The following is an 18,770-nucleotide window of genomic DNA, read 5'->3' on the forward strand; positions in this document are numbered from 1 at the left end:
CCTAACGCTCGATTGAGAAAGATGACTTAAAGGGGTTATGACACGCCAAAAATAAAATATTACATAACTATACTGCTAGGACCCATTGTATGTTCCTATAATCCTGTTAAATTTGTGTTTAAAAAGGCGCGATAATTTCGTGGATAAATCGATTTATATGCGGGCCCCTCGGAGGGGCAGATCCGGGCGGACCTGGAGGCTGATGACGTAGCCAGCCTCCAGCGCGGTGTCTCGTTGCACGCACTCACAGACTTGACTCTCTTGGCGTATCGAGCCTCAGCTTCCTCGTTTACCTTCCACGTTTTCAGCATCCGGTCTGTGACGATTACGTATACGGCATCGATCGCCTTGTCGAAGTGTTCGACATTGATCAGAGCAGCGATGAGAGTGATTGCTATCAAGAGATGTTGGAAGCTGTTCATTTTGACTGCGATCCGCTGGCGACGAGCTCCAGCGACGACGAGTGGTCACCGTCGTCCGGGAATGTCTAGCAGGCGCATGCAGGCTGGAAGGTCAACTGGCCGGGGGGCGAGAGCGAGAATAGCTTTCAGTTTAGCGAGCTGTTTGAGCGGTTTTGTTCGTACCGCGACGAGAAGAGCTTGGGCGATCATGGGGGCGCCTAGAATGAGAGAGTGTTCATGGACACGTGGTTTATGGACACCATGGTGTGACTAACTTGAGCAGTGTTGCCTGGTCGCCAGATGAAAATTATAAAAATTCGTAAATTGAATATTGCAATTATCAGAGCTCTAAAAATTGCGTAACTTGGTGTATATCCTAAGTAGCCTATGAGCATTCCATTTCAAGAATAATCTATCCGTTTAATTTTCGTGTCATAACCCCTTTAAAGAATCGAGTCCACGAGAGTGGGTAAAGACCGAGCTCTGCGGAACGCAGCGGGAAAAAGCGCCCCCTATGTTCCCGCCAATAATCTTTTGCGGGTTACGAAAGGCCCTCCTGCAAAGCTCTCCACTCTGTCCACTTGAGCAGAACGAACGCTGGAGGGTGGACTCGCGTCCTCTCCACCCTTCGCTCTGCTCAAGGGCTCAAGTGGAAAGAGCTTCGCTGAAGGAGCTTGTGCTGTTCTTCTTAACCTGCAGCAGAGTTTAGTCTCTAGAGTTTTTCGTGGTCCACTTCATCAGGGCGATCCCACGATTGGCCGATACGTGTCTGCCCTCGGTCTGCCTCGCCTCGGGCCAACTCTGCCGATGACGCTTCGTTCCGCGGCTCGTAATTGGTGTCGCCCGAGGCAACCTAAACTCAACTCCGTTTACTAGAACACAATTCCCAAAAAGTGAAGCTTTCCGTTTGACCAGATGGCCATGAGTGAACGAGCCCTTGAGCCACCAGTGGGTGTCCTCCGATAACCGTGTTTGCAGCGTCTGCGGCGATTTTGTACTCCGTTCACCCCCAGGCTGATAGTTCGGTTGAAGGTAATACCTTCTCGTTGGATCATACGTCAACCCTTCGCCACGTGATCACGTTCTCGTCCATTTCCAGGCGCGGAGAGCGGGGTCAGGGGATCAAAGGGAGGCGGTTGGTTGACCCGACGAGCGCGTAGCTTCCAACCGCTGTGTCAGCTTATGGGATGAACTTTGTACGTCCGCTTGCTCGCGCATGCTGCGCAGGGAAATTGATGGCCTGACCGTTTCGAGCACAGCAGATGCGGTCGGCACGTTTGGTGGACTGCTTGGCCTTACACTGCGCGAAAGACGTTGCAGAAACCTTCGGGATGCGCGAAAAACAGCTGGCGAAATTGATCTTATTCGGCGGAGGCAGAAAACGCCATTTCGAAAATATCGACCTTCTGGCGTGTTGGTCGCTATTTCGTTTCGGACCAAACCCTCGGGTTATCTTAGAAACGGACTGCAACGGGCTTTTTGAAAATCGTGGAGCGCCGTCCGCGGCGCCGTAAGGATTCCTGGGAACATCCTGTATAGAGCAGGATGTAGCGGACGACGGAGGAACCACAGTGAAACAGGCAAGGCCAAGCACACAACTACGTTACCTTTTTCCACTCTCGTTCTCTTTAGTCTCGGGTGGTCGATTCTGCTGGACCAAAGAGCATACAGGATGTACCCATAATTCGTTGCGCGCCTCGCGCGTGGCCTTTTTGGGGATTTTTGCGAAAGATCTCCCAATAAAGGAAATAGCGAGAGAATAGGAGGATTTGTGCAAGCCTAACTTATTGAGCCCGAGATTGGCACAAACAGTTGTTTATACCTCCAACTTTACAGCGCACAAAGGCGCATAGCAGTCTTAACGAGAAGTTCGGTGACGTCATTGGTAGAAGACATTCAACGACATGCACGTTCACATCCTTCCAAAACCCGGGTCCGCGCATGTCATCTCTTACGTTTCCATGGCCTCCATCATTTCGATTCTGCTTCCTCAACTTACCGCCAGATGGCAGGAAGACACGCTACCCTCGCTAACAGACGCCATTCTTTTCTTTTTAAAGATGATTGCCCGTTCAGGCCATGAACATTTCCAAGGGGGAGGCGGCTAGAGAGGTCCTCATTATGAAACAACGCGGACACAGAACGCCGAGGCTAATGGAATGATTCAAACGGCCTCGTGTCTCTAATTAAATGAGGGAGCGGTCATTAGAAAGGACAAATCGTTTTGTTTTCTGCGCCCGGTCGTCTCGTTCGCCTAAAGCGGGACATCGCCGAAAGCACTGTAGGCGCGTCCGGCCCTCTATTGTCTTCGATTTTGGCTAACAGGCGCAATTCGCCGGACAAGGCGGCTGCCGAGCCGGTAATTAATTAAAAAGCCGGCTTCGCTTTGCGTGGGCTATCCTTCTCTCTTAAAGCCGCTAGGCGTCGCTTTATTTGTACGCCGTCTGGCACTTCAGCCTCCGGTTGTTTCGCTTTCGAAAGAATGCTGACCACTCTCCGTGGCGCGCGCGCCTGACCAAAATAAAGTGATGGAGATTCTAATTTCGTCCGAGTGGTAACAAAATACATTACAAAATAAATGAAAAAAGTAATATTACTAAATGCCAAAGTATAAGTTAATACGATCCTCTCTGCTTTCGTTTGGACGGTTTCGATTTTGGTGCTCAGAACCGAAACCGCGTCGTCTGCTCGATCGCTTTTTAGTGTCTGCAAAGCGCTATACATTAAATTTAAGAAATAAAGGAAAATAACAAAACGGAGATTGGGTGTAGCGGGGAACAATTTAATCGAAAGAAACACCAAAATCAAAATCCTAGATTGACTGTTCCGTGCGCGCGGTCGGTGGGTTCTGTAACTCCTTCCCCAATTTCCGTTCCAACGTCTGCTTTTTCTCTTTTTTTTTGGCGTGGGCATTTTACTGTTTTTTTTTTTTTTTTAGGAAGAAGGGGAAGGTTCAAGTCGGCAAGGAAAAGAAATTTGTCCGCCGAGGGAAGACAGAGGTTTCCCGTCTTCATTTCATTTTACTTTGGAAAGGCGGGTGGTGCAGTATATATTCCGCGTGGGTCCCGTTGCTGCCTTTTCGAGTTTAAGCGTTCGCGGGAACTGCGCACCGCCGCCGCCAGAGGGAGTGTGCGGAAGGCTTCGATTCGGACCCTCCCGAAGTTCCGATGCCGCCTCATCCTTCATCGGGAGAAGTATTTTGGCAATTTCTACCAGGGCGGAACATCGTTTTCTAGCTTTGCTTTCGCTTCTCTCTCTCTCTCTCTTTTATTTATTTTTGCTTAGGGGTAAAGTGGAGAGGAGCTTCTCTTGCCACAGAAAAGAAGCCTCATTTTTATTGGGTCGATGCGGATTCTTTCTAAAGTATTCATAAAGGCTTAAAGGAACGAATACTGAATTACTCAGTTATTATTATTATTGTAATTATGAAAACCTTATTAAGAGCGGGGCCACTTTACCCTGTCGCAAGTTAAGAAAAGCTGGTCAGGCTGCTCCCGAAATCGCTCCTCCCTTTCCACATTAGTAGAGCGAACGCTGAAGAGGAGGTGAGTCCACTCGCGCCTTCGCGTCATCGTTCTGTTATAAAGTGGAAAGGGGAGAGGGTATTGCGGGAGGTGCCTGTCCCGTTTTCCTTAACCTTGCGATTGGGTCCACAAATAAAAACGCCATCTCAGCTCATTTAAAAAAAAACAAAAAAACATTGCGGGTAAAAAACTGCGTAATGCATTTTATTATTCTATATTGCCGCGTGCAAATAGCTGAGTCAGCAGCGTGCTCGACTTCCACGCCGCTAGCTGAGGTTTGATCCCCCCCCCCCCCCCCCCAAGAGCGCTTTTTTTTTTTATCTTTATTTTGTTTGCATGACTGGAATGCTCCAGATGACTCGCGAATCTTGTTGTTTGTTCGAACTTCTAGATGCCCATGCAAAAGGAGCTTCACGTGGTTGCTTGAGGCAGCCGTCCTTCTGTCGCCGTCAAAGTCGGTCTTTGTTACTTCATGTTTCTCGGCACGAGTCCGCCGCATTAAACGTTCATTTTAAGTTTTATTAGTCGAGTTTTTTTTTATTCCTGACAATATTAATGACAAACAGAAACAAGTAAAAGCTTTACTCGAGTTTGCGCTCCCCCTCACATGACAGAGGGTGTTCTTCCTTTTTAGCCCTCCACCACAGTTGTAATACGTTGCGAGATATCCTAAACAATACTGAACAAATGTTAACCACAATGGCGCCATAGCCTACCATGACGCGGAATTAAACAATGAAAACAGAAGCAAATTTAACGTTAGCTACTCAAAGGGGCCCTGCAATCATATTTAAGCGTCTACCTTTTTTGCGGTTTCCACGTCTCTTGGGGTTCAGGCAAGCCAGCGGGCAAGGAGAGAGTAGCTAAATATCAGTGCGTCATATTTTAACCGGACGACGCGGAAACCTCCTCCACCGACAAGGGCGACCCGCGGTACCGAAAGCGCGCAAAATGTGACGTCTTTGGTCCTGGGCTTACTACTGGTCAGAGCCGCTAAAAGCTTTTTTTTTAGTCGAGATACAAAATATAAGCGTCGCGAACCGTTGAAATTATGTATGAAAGTAGTTTTTCTTCAGTATTTTAGATCAGAAAAGAAACAAATGCAGTTTATAAAGTACGGAAACAAGAAATGACCCGTCGACATACCCGCCACCAAGCGGCGGAAAAAACGGCGCATACTAGAAAGAACTAGTGGGATGAGGCTACGACGAACGAGGAGCGTATAAAGGTCCCGGATGTACGCGGCGGCGCTGTGGTCGTATACCGGCTCGAGGATCCGACCGGTTCGGAGCGTTCCGAAGGCCTTCGGCGCGGGCCCTGCAGGTGATTTGGCCATTTGGCTTTACGTCATCGTGAAATGGCTCCCGTTCTGAACTGATCTTTACCTCGTGTTTGCTGTCGTTTGTGGCCAATGAAGTCTTATGCCGAATTAGTCTTTAATCGCGCAGCAAATGCAGTGCAAGCTGCCCTGGCCGCCCGCTTCATAGAGCCTATCCAACACATGCTTTAGTGGCGCCCTCTCGAGCCGTCGACACGGAGTGCGGCAACCGTGAGCGCTTGATGAGCTCACTATCCCTCCTCTAGCTCACGGCCACTCAAGCCAGGACCTACGACGTCATGAAGGAGGTTATTTTTTGCTCGTTTTTGTAATTCTAATTCGCCTATAACTTTTAAAATAAAGCGAAATTTGAGAAAAGAAAAGTTTGGTTAAGTTACTACGTCCAGTACGCCCAGGTTTGGTGCAAATTAAAAACCAGTCAAAAAGTCATTGCAGGGCCCCTTTAAACAGCGTGGCCGATCGTTCTGCCAAAGCAACACCACCTGGAAGGATCAAGACTCGTGCGCTCAACCTTGACGTCCTCGCTGTGAGATCGAGCGAAGACGCTGATTGGATACGAGTGCTGCGTCAGCGCTCGGCTTTGCCTCGGTGCCCAATGAACGCGTCGAAGGACGGTCGGCATCGGGCTCGGGTCCCACTGCCGAGTTGGCGACATCTGACTGTGATGTCGTTCCGTCTGGGGGAAGAGCGGAATTTTCGCGGGCCTGGATTACTCCAGGTGACGTTGGCCAGGGTCGACACTGTTCCACGCTGCAGATGAGAAATTCGGTCGGTGGAGTTAGTAGTGGGGACGTACGCGACCAGAAGCGTCGCTGCAGTCGCCCTTCCACGATTGGCCTAACGCTCACTATGACATCCCGAGATAGGATAAATGTTAGTTTCATTCGTGGAATTGGAAAAAAATGCCGGACAATCAACTTTGTCGGTGTTGGTTAAGGACCCGGTGAGAAATTTTCACCGCGCTTTTACGCACCATTTAAAGTGTCTCTGGCGATTGAAAATCGCAGTCGTGACGTCACATATTGTGACGTCACGATCCTCATCCAGTTTGAACCTGGCAGGGCTTATGACTGAACCGATGTAAGTGGAACCGAGGGTGGAATAAGGAGAATGGAATGTACATAAATTAGAATAGGCAAAAAGACGGGACAGGCAGCGTCTTAAACTCAGTGGCGAAATAAACTCAGTAGCCCGACTTTGAGACGTAGATCCAGTGCAGGAGACTGAGTTCTATCTACGTCAAGCTGTTTTGAATAGCTTTTTTGCCCCATTGTATCCATCAGCATTGTTTTGTTTTGTTGAAAAATAAAATGTATTATTATTATTATTATTATTACCATTATCCGTGCCGCTTTCTCCTGGCTCTTCCACTGATTGAATATTCTATCTTATTTATTTCATTCTCAGGGTAATTTGCATAATTAATTCATTTATTAATATTTTTTTTTTCATTTCGCGTGCTCATGAACAACTTAGTAATGATAGACGACAGGAAACTTAAACAAGAAAAACATCCTAAATGATACCAAATGCGAGTTTAAAACGCTGCTGCACCGAAGGTGTTATGCAGGTGACTCTTCTCGTCTCGGAGCATGAACATAAATATAGCCACCGTGTTATCAGGATCTGGGTAATCAATTAATCCGCGAAGTTTACCGAGGCGCGGCGAACTTCCGCCGGTTTGCATGCACTCTGTCTGTCTTACAGCTACTGCCGTTAGGGGGGAACCTCTCCGGGGAGCTGCGTGGTCGTCCGCCGGGAAAGCTCCCGGTGACGTCTTCATCACGTCATCAATCACGTGACCGCTTGCACGAAGAACGCGACTGGCTGTTACGGTGCGCTGCTGTCGCTGTGACACGTCACGCGATAGCGTTAAGCCTCAGTCGTACTGCTCCTACATCATACAAAAGACACAGACACGACGGCAGACATACCGACGGACATGCCTGGTCTGCTTCATGCACATTTCGGCAGACCGTACTTGTATGAGCAATGTGACCGTCATACGAGAAACCCGCCCCACACAGTTTCTGCGACTGTCTTTTATTTGTATTAGAAGTGAGAGTGCCCCAAAAATGCACTCGTTTATTTATTTATTCTATTTTTATACCGTGACCGCAGCGTGATGAGCGCAGTTTCGCAGCGTCAACAGACGACCCGCCGCCACCTCGCCGGGTTGGTCGTCAACGCGTCTGTCAACACTTTCCGTCGTCTGCTGTCGACGTCTGCTCGGGGAGGCCGGAAGCAGACCTCTCTATTGGACCACAAAGCTGTCCGCGACCTCCGCAAACAAAACAAATGACTTTCTTTAAAACTCGGCGAGGAAAGAAAAAAAAAAAAGAAAAACAGGACATACACCAATTTTCCCGCGCAAGAATAGCGAGGGTGTCGGGCGGCCTGGAAATTGGTTCGCCCTTCTGTCAGTTTTGTCCCGCACAACGGTTCAAATTTATGGCACTCCACTTTTTTTTTTTCTCCTAATACATTTTTTTTTAATATACTATTCTTCTTATCCTAAGGTGCGGACAGTTCAAGCTTCTATTTTTTTTTTTTTCGCCTACCATGTTGTGGAATTTTTGTGTATACCTGTTATTGTATTCTATATGGCATTAAAGTTAGCACGAAATAAGACTTCGCGGTTAGAGGGGTCCCGGCCATAGGCTGCATTTGTATACCTGGGGCTTGGCAATTCGGTCGTCATTGTGTAGAAACGCGGAGATCAGTATAGAAAGAAAGAAAAACAATACTGTATTTAAAACCGGAGACGATAGACGTAAAAAACGGACAACACAACGTGTCTCAACTGAAACCAGTTCGCCGGCTTGCTCGCTTTGTCTTCATAAAAGTAACTTATAACTAACTTCCCAGTTCTTTTTTTTTTCCACAACCGTGTGTGTCTGTTAACTAAGTGCATGGGCGGTTTTTATTTAAATGCAGACATAATGTGTGTGTATATATATATATACACTTTTTTTTTTACGAAAACAATGTGTTGTGGTGGCGTTTCTAAAATTAATGGAGATGCAAACTGGAGGATGAAAGTTTTGTTTTCGTATTTGTTCAGGTTGATTTTATATAATAGTATTTACTTGCTCTTATATACTGATGTCCTGAACCTCCTCCTCCTTTTTATAAAGCTCGTAATAATAATAATAATAGTAATAGAAGAAGAAGAAGAATATTGATTAGAGCCCTGCGCGAACAACCCTTTGATCGTCCGATCCGCATCCGCAGACTTCGTATCTGCATCCGAACCGCATCCTGAAAATTAAGAACCGCATCAGACCCTCAATCCGGGCATTCATTTTACATCATGAAATCGAGCATGAATAAAAAGGAATTGAAATGCATCTGAACGGTATCCTATAAGCCGTCAGCTTACCTTTGTACAAGGAACTCTTCGTGTGAGAATACGGTGAAAGTCATTTTATCGTGTTCTGTCGTATTTATAAAATAGGCGATCATCCTTCCAGAGCCACTTCGCATCGCTGGAAAGATGATCGCAGTTATTAGGTCGTCTTGAAACCGTGACACACACTCTCCAGGAGATGCGCTCAAAAGGAAGGAAATGTTTGTGTTTATGTTACTTTTTGCTCTGTAAAGCCCACATCAAGCAGTCGCATATTTTATTAACACGAAAATTAACAAAGGACTGGCTAATAACATTGTGTTATTTTGTTTAGGCCAAGCGATAAAAAAAAAAAAATTGGAGGAGAACGGCGCTCACTCACCGCAGGAAAATATACTCGTGTATATATATGTGGTAAGGGGCGAGTACACCACTCGGAAAATATTACAATATTATTAAATATTGGCAACACCTCTTATCTGTTTCAGCTTTAAACACGGACCATCAACTGCATGCTCAGAACCATATGCTTAAAAAAAAAAAAAAAAAAAAAAAAAAAAAAAAACTCGGTGCCGGTTGTCGAGAAAAAGAAAATGCACTCACGCGCGTCGTTTCACTTGTCGAGGTTGCTGTGTAAAAGAAGCAGAATATCGTCAACATGGACGGATTCAGACTGTCTTAAATTAATACCCGCTAATGACAAGTCTCTCTCCGTGATGCTGGGGTGGCATGCACGAACTGCTCTTCAAGACGGCGGCTTGGGCGAGTTGGTTATTTATGTCCCAAAATTAACAGCGGAAATATGGAGTTACACACAAACACAAGAATGAGGTGCGGAAACTCGCGCTGGTGCAACTTCCACCCAAGGTTACTGGAGCAAGCTCAGTTTCGCAGCTCCTTTTCTCGCCTGCGAAAGGCGAGCGGCCCAGGTGGCGGTCACGCGAACTAGCGGCGCTGCAGTCGGATCTTACTTCCCTGTCCCCCGAGTCGTCTGCTACCACCGCGTTGAGAGCTTGTTCCCTTTCTTTTTCAGTTTCCTTCCTTATTTTTTTTTCTTTTTATTTCTATCTGTATAATAGCAAAAAATATGTTGAAGATGAAGTGTAATACAGAGTTGAGAGTCAGCGCAGTGCGAGAGTTCTTTCTTTGAATGTTTAAAATTTATTTTTGTGTGTGTCTGTTCCCTTGCGCCGTGAAGTGTTAGTATGAGTCACCAACTCGCCCAAGCTCAAGTATTGCTATTCAATCTTGGCGGGCTAGACAATCCGGAAGTGAGACTCGACTGCAGCGCTGCTAGTTCTCGTGACCGCCACTGAGCCCACATCGAAGGCTCGTGACCGCCACCGAGCTTGCTCCGGTAACGTTGGTTCCACCACTCCATGCGGATTGAATTCAGTCTTGTCGTTCCACTTGTAGGCGAAGAAGCACTTGCGGATTTCTCCTACTTGCTTGTGACTTGTACGTTTTGGGTTCTATTTGCCTAAGGAATGTTTCCCGCTCCTTCCATGCAAAACAAGAACACGCTTTGACGGGACGACTGATGCTCCTGCATTCTTTACTTTTTCTAGGGACAGCATGTTTGGCGAGATAGAACGTTCTAAAGCTACCTTCGGTGGGAATCAAATATTTTTGGACGTAAAAAACAATTTTTTTCCCGATCGGCAGTTTTTATCTAAGAGGGTACTTGGCCTCTGCAATACATTCGATGACACACTTCATAGTAGAACTCACTTCTTCACTCTACACTGCGCAGTCGCACGTGTTTATGGGCCGCCCCGACAGAAATGTAGGATCTGGACCTGCGGATAAACTCATCCGATCCGCATCCGCAATCCGCCAGATCTGATTCATTTTTATGCGCATCCGTCAGTTTACTGCCGATATCTTGGGATATCAGGGCTCTTATAATAATACTAATTATAAGAAGAAGAGGAAGAGGAAGGAGAAATCCTTCATTTTCCATCAAAAGCGTGCAATGTTGATGGAGACAATGAGGGGGAAGCTCTTGAAAACAGCTCTTGACAAGACCGAAACCCTCCAAGATACAGCAGCTGAAGAGCATCATAAATAAAACGTAGATTGCAGAAAAAACATAAAATTTACTTAATATAGAAATATGCGATGTAAGGAAAGCACGCGCAGAAATTTAACAATAACAGTTGCGAAGAAAAAAAAATCACTTTATAGAAGAACACTAACGTAAATATTAGGACTGGGGACAAACCGCTTAACCTACCGATTAATGGTTTAATCGCCATTAATATGTTTCTACCGGCTTATCGGATAAGTTTTGACTAACAAAAAACAAGTAAAAATGCAACGTGTCTACCACGCAAACGTGGACCGTGTACACATGTATGAAGGTGAACTTGAATTGAAATCTCGACCTAGAGTAAACTTTAGGGGCGAGATTCGTAAGTCAAAACTAGTAGAGAAGGTTATGCGTGCCCCAGCCGCTTCAACGCCGTGCGAGTGCCCGTTTAGCCCAGCAGAGACTCGTGAGCAACCAACGGAGTTCCCTATTGCCGGTGAATATCTACGAACCTCAGCTTCTAAGAATAATTTGCAAGTGTCAGTTGTTTTTTAACTACATTTAAAGTTCGATTTAAAATCCGAAATTATACATCGCGCCGTTTATCACATATTCAGCGAAGACAAACAAATTTATTCTGACTTTTTTAAAAAGATGTAATGCATGGTAATGAATCAAACCGATTTTAATCGATTCATGAATCGATAAAAGGGTGGCGATTAATCGGGTTACAATTTTTAATCGACACCCAGCCCTGGACTAAATATATAATTTGGTTGATATTGATATTAATTTTAGCTCGGGAGAGCCGCGCCGCCGCCGAAAGGCAAGTCGGGTGAAGACTTGGGCGAGCTGGTTTTGCATATTAAAGAAGCTGTCTGGGGGGGGTGTCTATGTCTCCCCTTGTCCTTCGTCTTGTTCGCAATGTTTTTTTTTAATTCTTCAAAAGACAAGTCGCCCGTACCACGAAGGGCCGCGGCGCCCCGGCTAATGATGATGCAGTGGTATTCTACACGGACGAAATAAAAATGGTCACGATGGTTCAAGTGGAGCTTGTGGGTGAGGCGTTGGTGTTGCGGGTGAGATGGCGTCATCTTTGTCTGTAGTTTTTGCTACTGCTGGTTGGGGAATGGTCTTGAAAGGGAACCAGGGGTTCGTACCATTCCTCGTGATCATTCTTTTTATTAAAAAAAGATGTAATTACAGTTATGATGCTGATGACAATGAAGTTCTTAGGCGTCAGAGTGGCTGCGGCAGAAGCTGGTGTTCCTCGACCGCGGGATGTTGTTTATTATTTGTTTATTTGTACCTACATCACCCGGTGGGCATTGAAGTAAGAAGAGGGGGACACAAAATTTGTAAAAAACACACACACACACACACACACACACACAGAAACAACAGCAAATAATAAGCGATGAGATTGAAGCAAGATAAACTCTCAAAATGAAACATTTCAAACACATTAAAATAACATTATTTCTTTAAAAAAAATTAACGGTAGGAAGATCTAAAAAAGTTTCGGGTAGCACGTTCCAGTCATTAATTGTTTTGGGAAAAATGATTATCTTTAGATGTTAGTTTCTGAAAAAAAAATGCCCGTACTGTTTTTTGGTTATTTATTCTACCAGAAACATAATTTGGTGCCATGCCGTATTTTGATATATCCAGACCCGTGTTACCATAATAAAAATTACAAAAAAAAAAAGTTTAAGACAAAGGCATTTTCGCCTTTGCTGTAGGGGTTTCCAACCGACACTACACCGCGCGGTTGATTGTGGGCACAGAAAAAAAAAGATTATTATTATTATTATTATTATTATTAAATAAGCTATGTTTCAAAGTAGCGACACTGCAGCGCGCGGTGCTTCATTGTTAGCAGTTTTCTGAAGCGATATCTAAGATCGCAGGGAACGTTTTTGCTGAAATGTTCAAAGAATCCGCAACAGTGCGAAGTAATATCGCCCGAGCTTCTTGTCGCAGTATCTATAAAGCTGGAGAAGGCACATTTGAGAATCGTAACGATGCCGTGCTGTTTAACTAGACTCGAAGATACTCCCCCGTAAAATCAATTGTTTGCTGTTGGAATCGAAACTGAGGATAAAGTATTTTCTTACATTTCAATATATTTTTATCTTGAAAGCTGCCAGCGTCACTATTTTCGGAATCATGCGTCATGAGCGAACACAAAAGAAAATCGTTTGTTGCTCCATCTGCGGAATCTTCCTTGGCGCTGATGAGGAGTCCCAAACAAAGCATTTGAGAACTTACTCGTAACTGCTACACTAAACAGAAATCAAAATCATTTCGTGATGGACGTGGCCAGCTTCAATATAGGGTGGTCCAAGTCACCAGACTCGATCTGAAATGGACCGTAAAAATCGACGCCTGCACGTAACAATTCTAAATTTTTCGTCAAAGGTGTATTTCACAGGCCCAGCCCCCTTTTCCCCTTCCAGATATTTCGGACTGTTAAAGAAAACAATACGGGGAAAGAGGGCGTGGTCGAGCTTATTTTAATCTGAAATTATTTATGCATATGTATAGCTACTGTCGCTGAGTCACTGCATAAAAGATCGCGTAGATGTTCATTGTCAGAAACTCGTCAGAAGGTACAACTCGTCACATGCTTATAGTGGTTCGGAAGTTCAAGGCTATGTCTTTTCGACCTAAATAACTGTGCCATTGATAAAAAAAAAAAGTAAAAAAAAAAAATAAATAAAAGTAAACATAACAATAAATGCGAGAATAAAAGGCTGGAGAAAAAAAAAAAAAAAAAAAACTACCAAGAATTCGCCGTAAGTGTTGTATTTTTGCATATTCGGAGGCTCAGAACTTCGAAACAAGGAGGCTATGGTACAGGCTAAAAGAAACACGTCCCAAAAACGTAAAAAAAAAACAAAAACAAAAAAAAAAAACATTTTTTTTAATGACGTGCTGAACTTGAACAATATTAGATATCTTCTTTCATGAGCTAATTTAGTCCTCAACTTGAAAAATCAATAAGTACATTATTTTGTATTCTGCAGATGGCAATGATGTGTACTGTCTGTAGTGTTAATTTAAATGCGATACCTCAAACAACTTAGGCGAAAAAGAAAATACCACGTTTAGGGCATAATTGCCCGTAGATACATGTTTGGACATTTCTTCAAAACTCATCTTGAATAACAATAATCACATCTTAAGACAACACTTACTTAGAGCTGTATATAGATCAATCTTAAAAAGTTTAACATCTCTACCATAAATAACTTCGGCTATAGCGCGCTTCAAATATGGCACAAACGACAATCGTAAAAGAAAAAACAAAAAAAAAAAAACGTCGTTTTTTTTTGTTTTTGTTTTTTTGGGAATTTATTTCTTTAAAAGCTAAGAAAACCAGAACATTGAAATGAGCGGCATTGTCTTTCGTAAGGAACGCAGCACCGCATGTAAAAATTCGAGAAAAAAAAGTATGAATGTACCTCACTAGTTGAATTCAAATGAAACCGTCTTGCCGGTCTTTCGGAGTTCGACGAACGTCGAACTTTTACCCTAAAAGGTCGAAGTTCGTCGACCTTTTGACATTCCACGATTCGAAAGTTTGAAACTTTTCGAATTCTCTTGATAAATAAGTTCGAAAATGATCGATTTCCTTAGCTTAGGAAATTCTAAAGTTCGAAAAGCTTCGAACTTTTTAGTGCGAGAAGTTCGAAATTTGAAAATCATCGATTTTTTTGTCTATAAAGTTCGAAAGTTCGACAAGCATCGTCACGGTTTAATAATAATAATAATAATAATAATAATACTAATAATAATAATAATAATCAATCAATGTTTTTATTGAAGTGCCCAGGAACAACCCTGCGGTCTTAGTACAGGTGCACTCAGGAAACATGAAAAACAACACTACATACAACAAACAAACAGTAAACAATAAAACACTTAAAAAAGATCACATATGTCACATAAACTCGCTAGGCTATACCACCACGATAGCGAAAGGAAAGGAAAGCGAGAGTATAAAAATTGGTTCTGAGCAACTTAATCAGGTGCAAAAAATGGGAAGCCAAATTTAGGTGAGGAACTTTAGCGCTTTGATGAACTCCGGTGTGTTATTGTTAAATATATCAATAGAGTCTGTAAAAAAGGAATTGTAGGTGTGCTCAATTTTCGACACGGGGTCGTGAAGATTAGTTACGGGAGCATTGTAGAAGGATGCATTTTGCCTTGTAGTTTTTACGGGAATTTTCAAACGCACATTTGATATCAATGATGTGCAGTCAGTGATGCCATGAATAAGTTTGTACCGAAATAGGATGTCGGCATGTTCTCTCCTACGCCGCAGGGTGGGCAATGCCAAGCTATGTTGGACTGGGACTGCTGGATCATCGTTTGAGGTAGACGCATTGCGCGACGAGAAACGATGTCTGTAGATACATAAGAACTTATTGTGAACACGTTCGATTCTAGCCGAGGTTGTTGCGCTGATTCCATTCCATACAACAGAGGCATACTCGACGTGTGGTCGACATAAAGCACTGTACAGTGTGACAAAAGTACTAGGGTTATTAAACTCTTTAGTAATGCGGCACGTGATACCAAGCGTACGTAAAGCTGAGCTCACAATATGGTCAACATGACTCGAAAAGCGTAATGTACTATCAAATACAACTCCAGGGTCTTTGATTTCATTCACACGTGTCAAAAGAACTGACTGAATGTCATAAGAGAATATAATATTATGTGTCTTTCGAGTGTAGGACATGACTTTAGTTTTCGAACTATTTAGTTTTAGGGCATTCTGATTGCACCAGTTTTCGAATGCATATACATCATTTTGTAGCAGAACACAGTCGCGTTCGTCTTGCACTTCTATAAGCATCTTAATGTCATCTGCATATTGTAGAAAGGAAGAGTGAAGGTCACAGCCGAAACATCATTCACAAAAACTGAAAACAGAAGGGGGCCAAGAACGGAATAATAATAATAATAATAATAAAAATAAATAAAGAAATAAATATAAATAAAGAAATAAATAAAAAGGTATAAATAAATAACAGGGTGTCGAACCGGAACCGAACCGAACCGAAAACCGGAACCGAACCGGTATTTTTTCCGGAACAAAACCCGAACCCGAACCGTTATATTGTTATCGCGATGAACCCGAACCGGAACTGAACCGGAAAAAAAATAACGGTTACCGCCTCATGTCAAAACGGTTCGGCCACGCGCTGTTGACAATGAATGTGCTATCAATGCCATTTGTTTTTTAAGTGCCGTCAACTGACACACACCTCGCTTACATATTTTTCTTCTCCACTCAGTCTTAGGAATATAAACGATGCATCCATGAATCTTGACAAACGCTGCATCCATGAATCTTGACATAGGAACCAGTATTGCGCTGGTCGCGGCTTGCACGGAAAAAAAAAAAAATTGGAAGGCTGTGCAAAAAAAAAAAAAAAAAATCGCGTCACGGGAGTTTATTTTCCTACAATCTCGTAAATCCTAAATGCTGCTGTGTGCTCATTTCATAACACGTTTCTAGAACGCGCGAGTTCTTGAAGCTTGCTTCCATCGGAATGAGAAAAGAAAAGGCTGTGGAGTTTGATAATAATGCATCCGGTTTCGTGTAGGCACTTAGAAGCTAACATATTTGTGAGACAGCGAACTCTTCTATTTTAATATTTATCCTATTACGTCCTTCTGGCGTTGCGTTCGGTGAAGTGCTTTTTAATATTCCGTATCTTGTTTAATGAAAGGGTCTAATTTGAGTTACCGAAGGCTAGTTCAAATAAAGAAAGCTGTATTTTCTCCCCACTGTTCCTTCAATTGCTTACACGCCGAGGTGGCGGGATAGTTAGCGAGTTCTACTTGTAAGTGGGTTTGTAAGGAGGTCGCGAATGTTACAGCTACTGCGTCGGACCCAGTTAGATTAAGTGCGAATGCGTAAACGTCGGTGAGGTAACCTTTGAGCGCACATAAAGAAACCATTCCTGGTAGAAATCCCTGAGCCTTACACTACGATGTATCCCGTTTCGTATGTGCTGATTTCAGATGTTTTATTTGTAATTTATTTTGATGTTGCAATTTGTCATTTATAATTTCCGAACCGGTTCGCGAACCGGTTCAGCGCCCCGAACCGGTTCGCGGATCGAATTAATCGAACCGGAACTGAACCGGAACAAAATAAATTTACCTGAACCGTAACCGTAACCGAACCCGTATTTTTTTCGTTTCGACACACTGATAAATAAGTATAAATAAATAAATAAATAAATAAATAAATAAATAAATAAATAAATAAATAAATAAATAAATAAATAAATAAATAAATAAATAAATAAATAAATAAATAAATAAATAAATAAATAAATAAATAAATAAATAAATAAATAAATAAATAAAAACAAATTTTGTGAAAATAAGATTTCTTAAAATGGATAAGATATATTTCATGTAATCCGCAGCTAAAAAAAAAAAAAAAAAAAAAAAAAAAAAGAGGAAAGAAAAAATTGACCGCCTGCCCCGGGTGAGGATCGAACTCACGACCTTCAGATTATGAGACTGACGCGCTGCCTACTGCGCTACCGAGGCGGTACATCCACGGTGCCGCAGAGAGCGGTTTTCAAAGCGTACGCAACATGTACCAGAATATGGTTGACAAAGTTCGTAGTTTACATTGTTTATGGCTTTCAATCACTCAAACTCCATGACTAGCTCTCAGGATTATAGAACTACTTGACACAAAAGGCAAGTGCCGCTTAAAAAGGGGGAATTCCATAGGTTTGGAGAACCCGCAAAGGTCGAGAACATAAATAGTCAACGGGTAGACTTGATGCGCCATCTCTCGGAGGAAACGCCAAACCTCTCTCGGTGTTTCCTCCCTCGCTCCGACTTTGGTCGTTGGTCCACGTGGTCCACGCCAGATACGACTCTCGTCCGTGCTAGGGTACCTTCATGTCCCGCTCCGTGCCACTAATGCATGCAATCTACGCCCTGTTTTTTTTTTTTTCTTCTTTTTTTTTGTGGGGGGGGGGGGGGGGGGTTGGTTTGTGGTAAATAAAAAACAAGTTGCGGTGTACCTAGAGTATCGAGTCTAACCGAACAGGCAACAAATGATAGCGCAACAAGTCAGGAGTGGGGAAACGTATGATTATTAGAGGAAGGTTTGCAGGGGCACTAAAACACACATTTATCTCCTTATCTTTGGTTGGATAGCCTGCAAACAACTTTAAATGTCTCGCTTCAATGATGCTGGGTTGAGGTTCATAGGGCTCGGCAATAAGCTAATAAAATGTAACTTACCTCCCTGAAAGGTCAATCGTAATGCTCTTCTGCTAAATATATATATATATATATATATATATATATATTATTTAGAAACATTTTATTGTGTGCTTGTATTTTAAAGAGTGGGTGGCTAAGAGCCTCCTTTCGATTTCACTTTCTCTACCATCCACGCTTCCATATCAAGTGAAACTTATGTAGGCCATAAAAAGTTGTTTATTTAATTATTCAGTGTCACGCAGGTACCCGCCGTACTGGTTAATGGGCAACTACAATAGCAACACGGGGAATAAATTAATAATTATGATACGGCCCGATACTCTGTTTATCCCTAAGCTGACAGTGCAGTGGGAGCTCACGTTCGTCACACCAAACAACCGCCTACCTTTCAACATCTGACCCTGCTCTCTGCGCATCAGGTGTGGGAGAGAATGCGGTCACGTGGTGAAAGATAGACATATATGACTGGTCAAACGAGCATGTTGCGTCCACTGCACTGTCAGCATAGGGGTCAATGGAGCATAGTGGCATTGTACACAATACCAGAGGGAGCTCTGGTGCAGTGCCTAACCAGCGAATTGGGTGTGCTCAAAGAAAAATGGGTAGTAAGTCGTTTGGCTCGGTGGTTTCCTTCTGAATTGCAGATCCTCCGTGAGATTGACCTACACCGCCCCTTGGTGAACAAGAATGTGGTGCGACTTCACGGCTTCTTTGGAGACTCGGAAAACATCTACATCATCCTGGAATACTGCCCCCGCAAGGTATGCAGCGAGAGGTGACGCGTCACCAAGTAAATGCACGCCATAGTGACATTAACACAAGACTGGATAAAGATTACGGTTGCAGAAAA

The 18,770-nt window shown here is 43.5% G+C and overlaps 1 protein-coding gene and 1 non-coding gene across 3 annotated transcripts in view; one reads left to right on the top strand and one right to left on the bottom strand.

The window, feature by feature from the left end:
* Nucleotides 1-18,770, top strand: part of LOC8030216 (serine/threonine-protein kinase PLK2) — a 317,717-nt gene that overhangs the window by 271,011 nt on the left and 27,936 nt on the right. For both annotated transcript variants that reach the window (XM_042293145.1, XM_042293146.1), the window contains exon 3: nucleotides 18,565-18,681. In XM_042293145.1, coding sequence (XP_042149079.1) covers nucleotides 18,565-18,681 — 117 coding nt within the window. The remainder of the gene's footprint in view (nucleotides 1-18,564; nucleotides 18,682-18,770) is intronic.
* Trnam-cau lies at nucleotides 17,155-17,227 on the bottom strand. Its single transcript has one exon. It is a non-coding gene; the product is annotated as a tRNA-Met (tRNA).

The sequence above is a fragment of the Ixodes scapularis genome, unplaced genomic scaffold, assembly GCF_016920785.2.
Source record: "Ixodes scapularis isolate PalLabHiFi unplaced genomic scaffold, ASM1692078v2 PGA_scaffold47__10_contigs__length_4178495, whole genome shotgun sequence".
NCBI lineage: Eukaryota > Metazoa > Arthropoda > Arachnida > Ixodida > Ixodidae > Ixodes > Ixodes scapularis.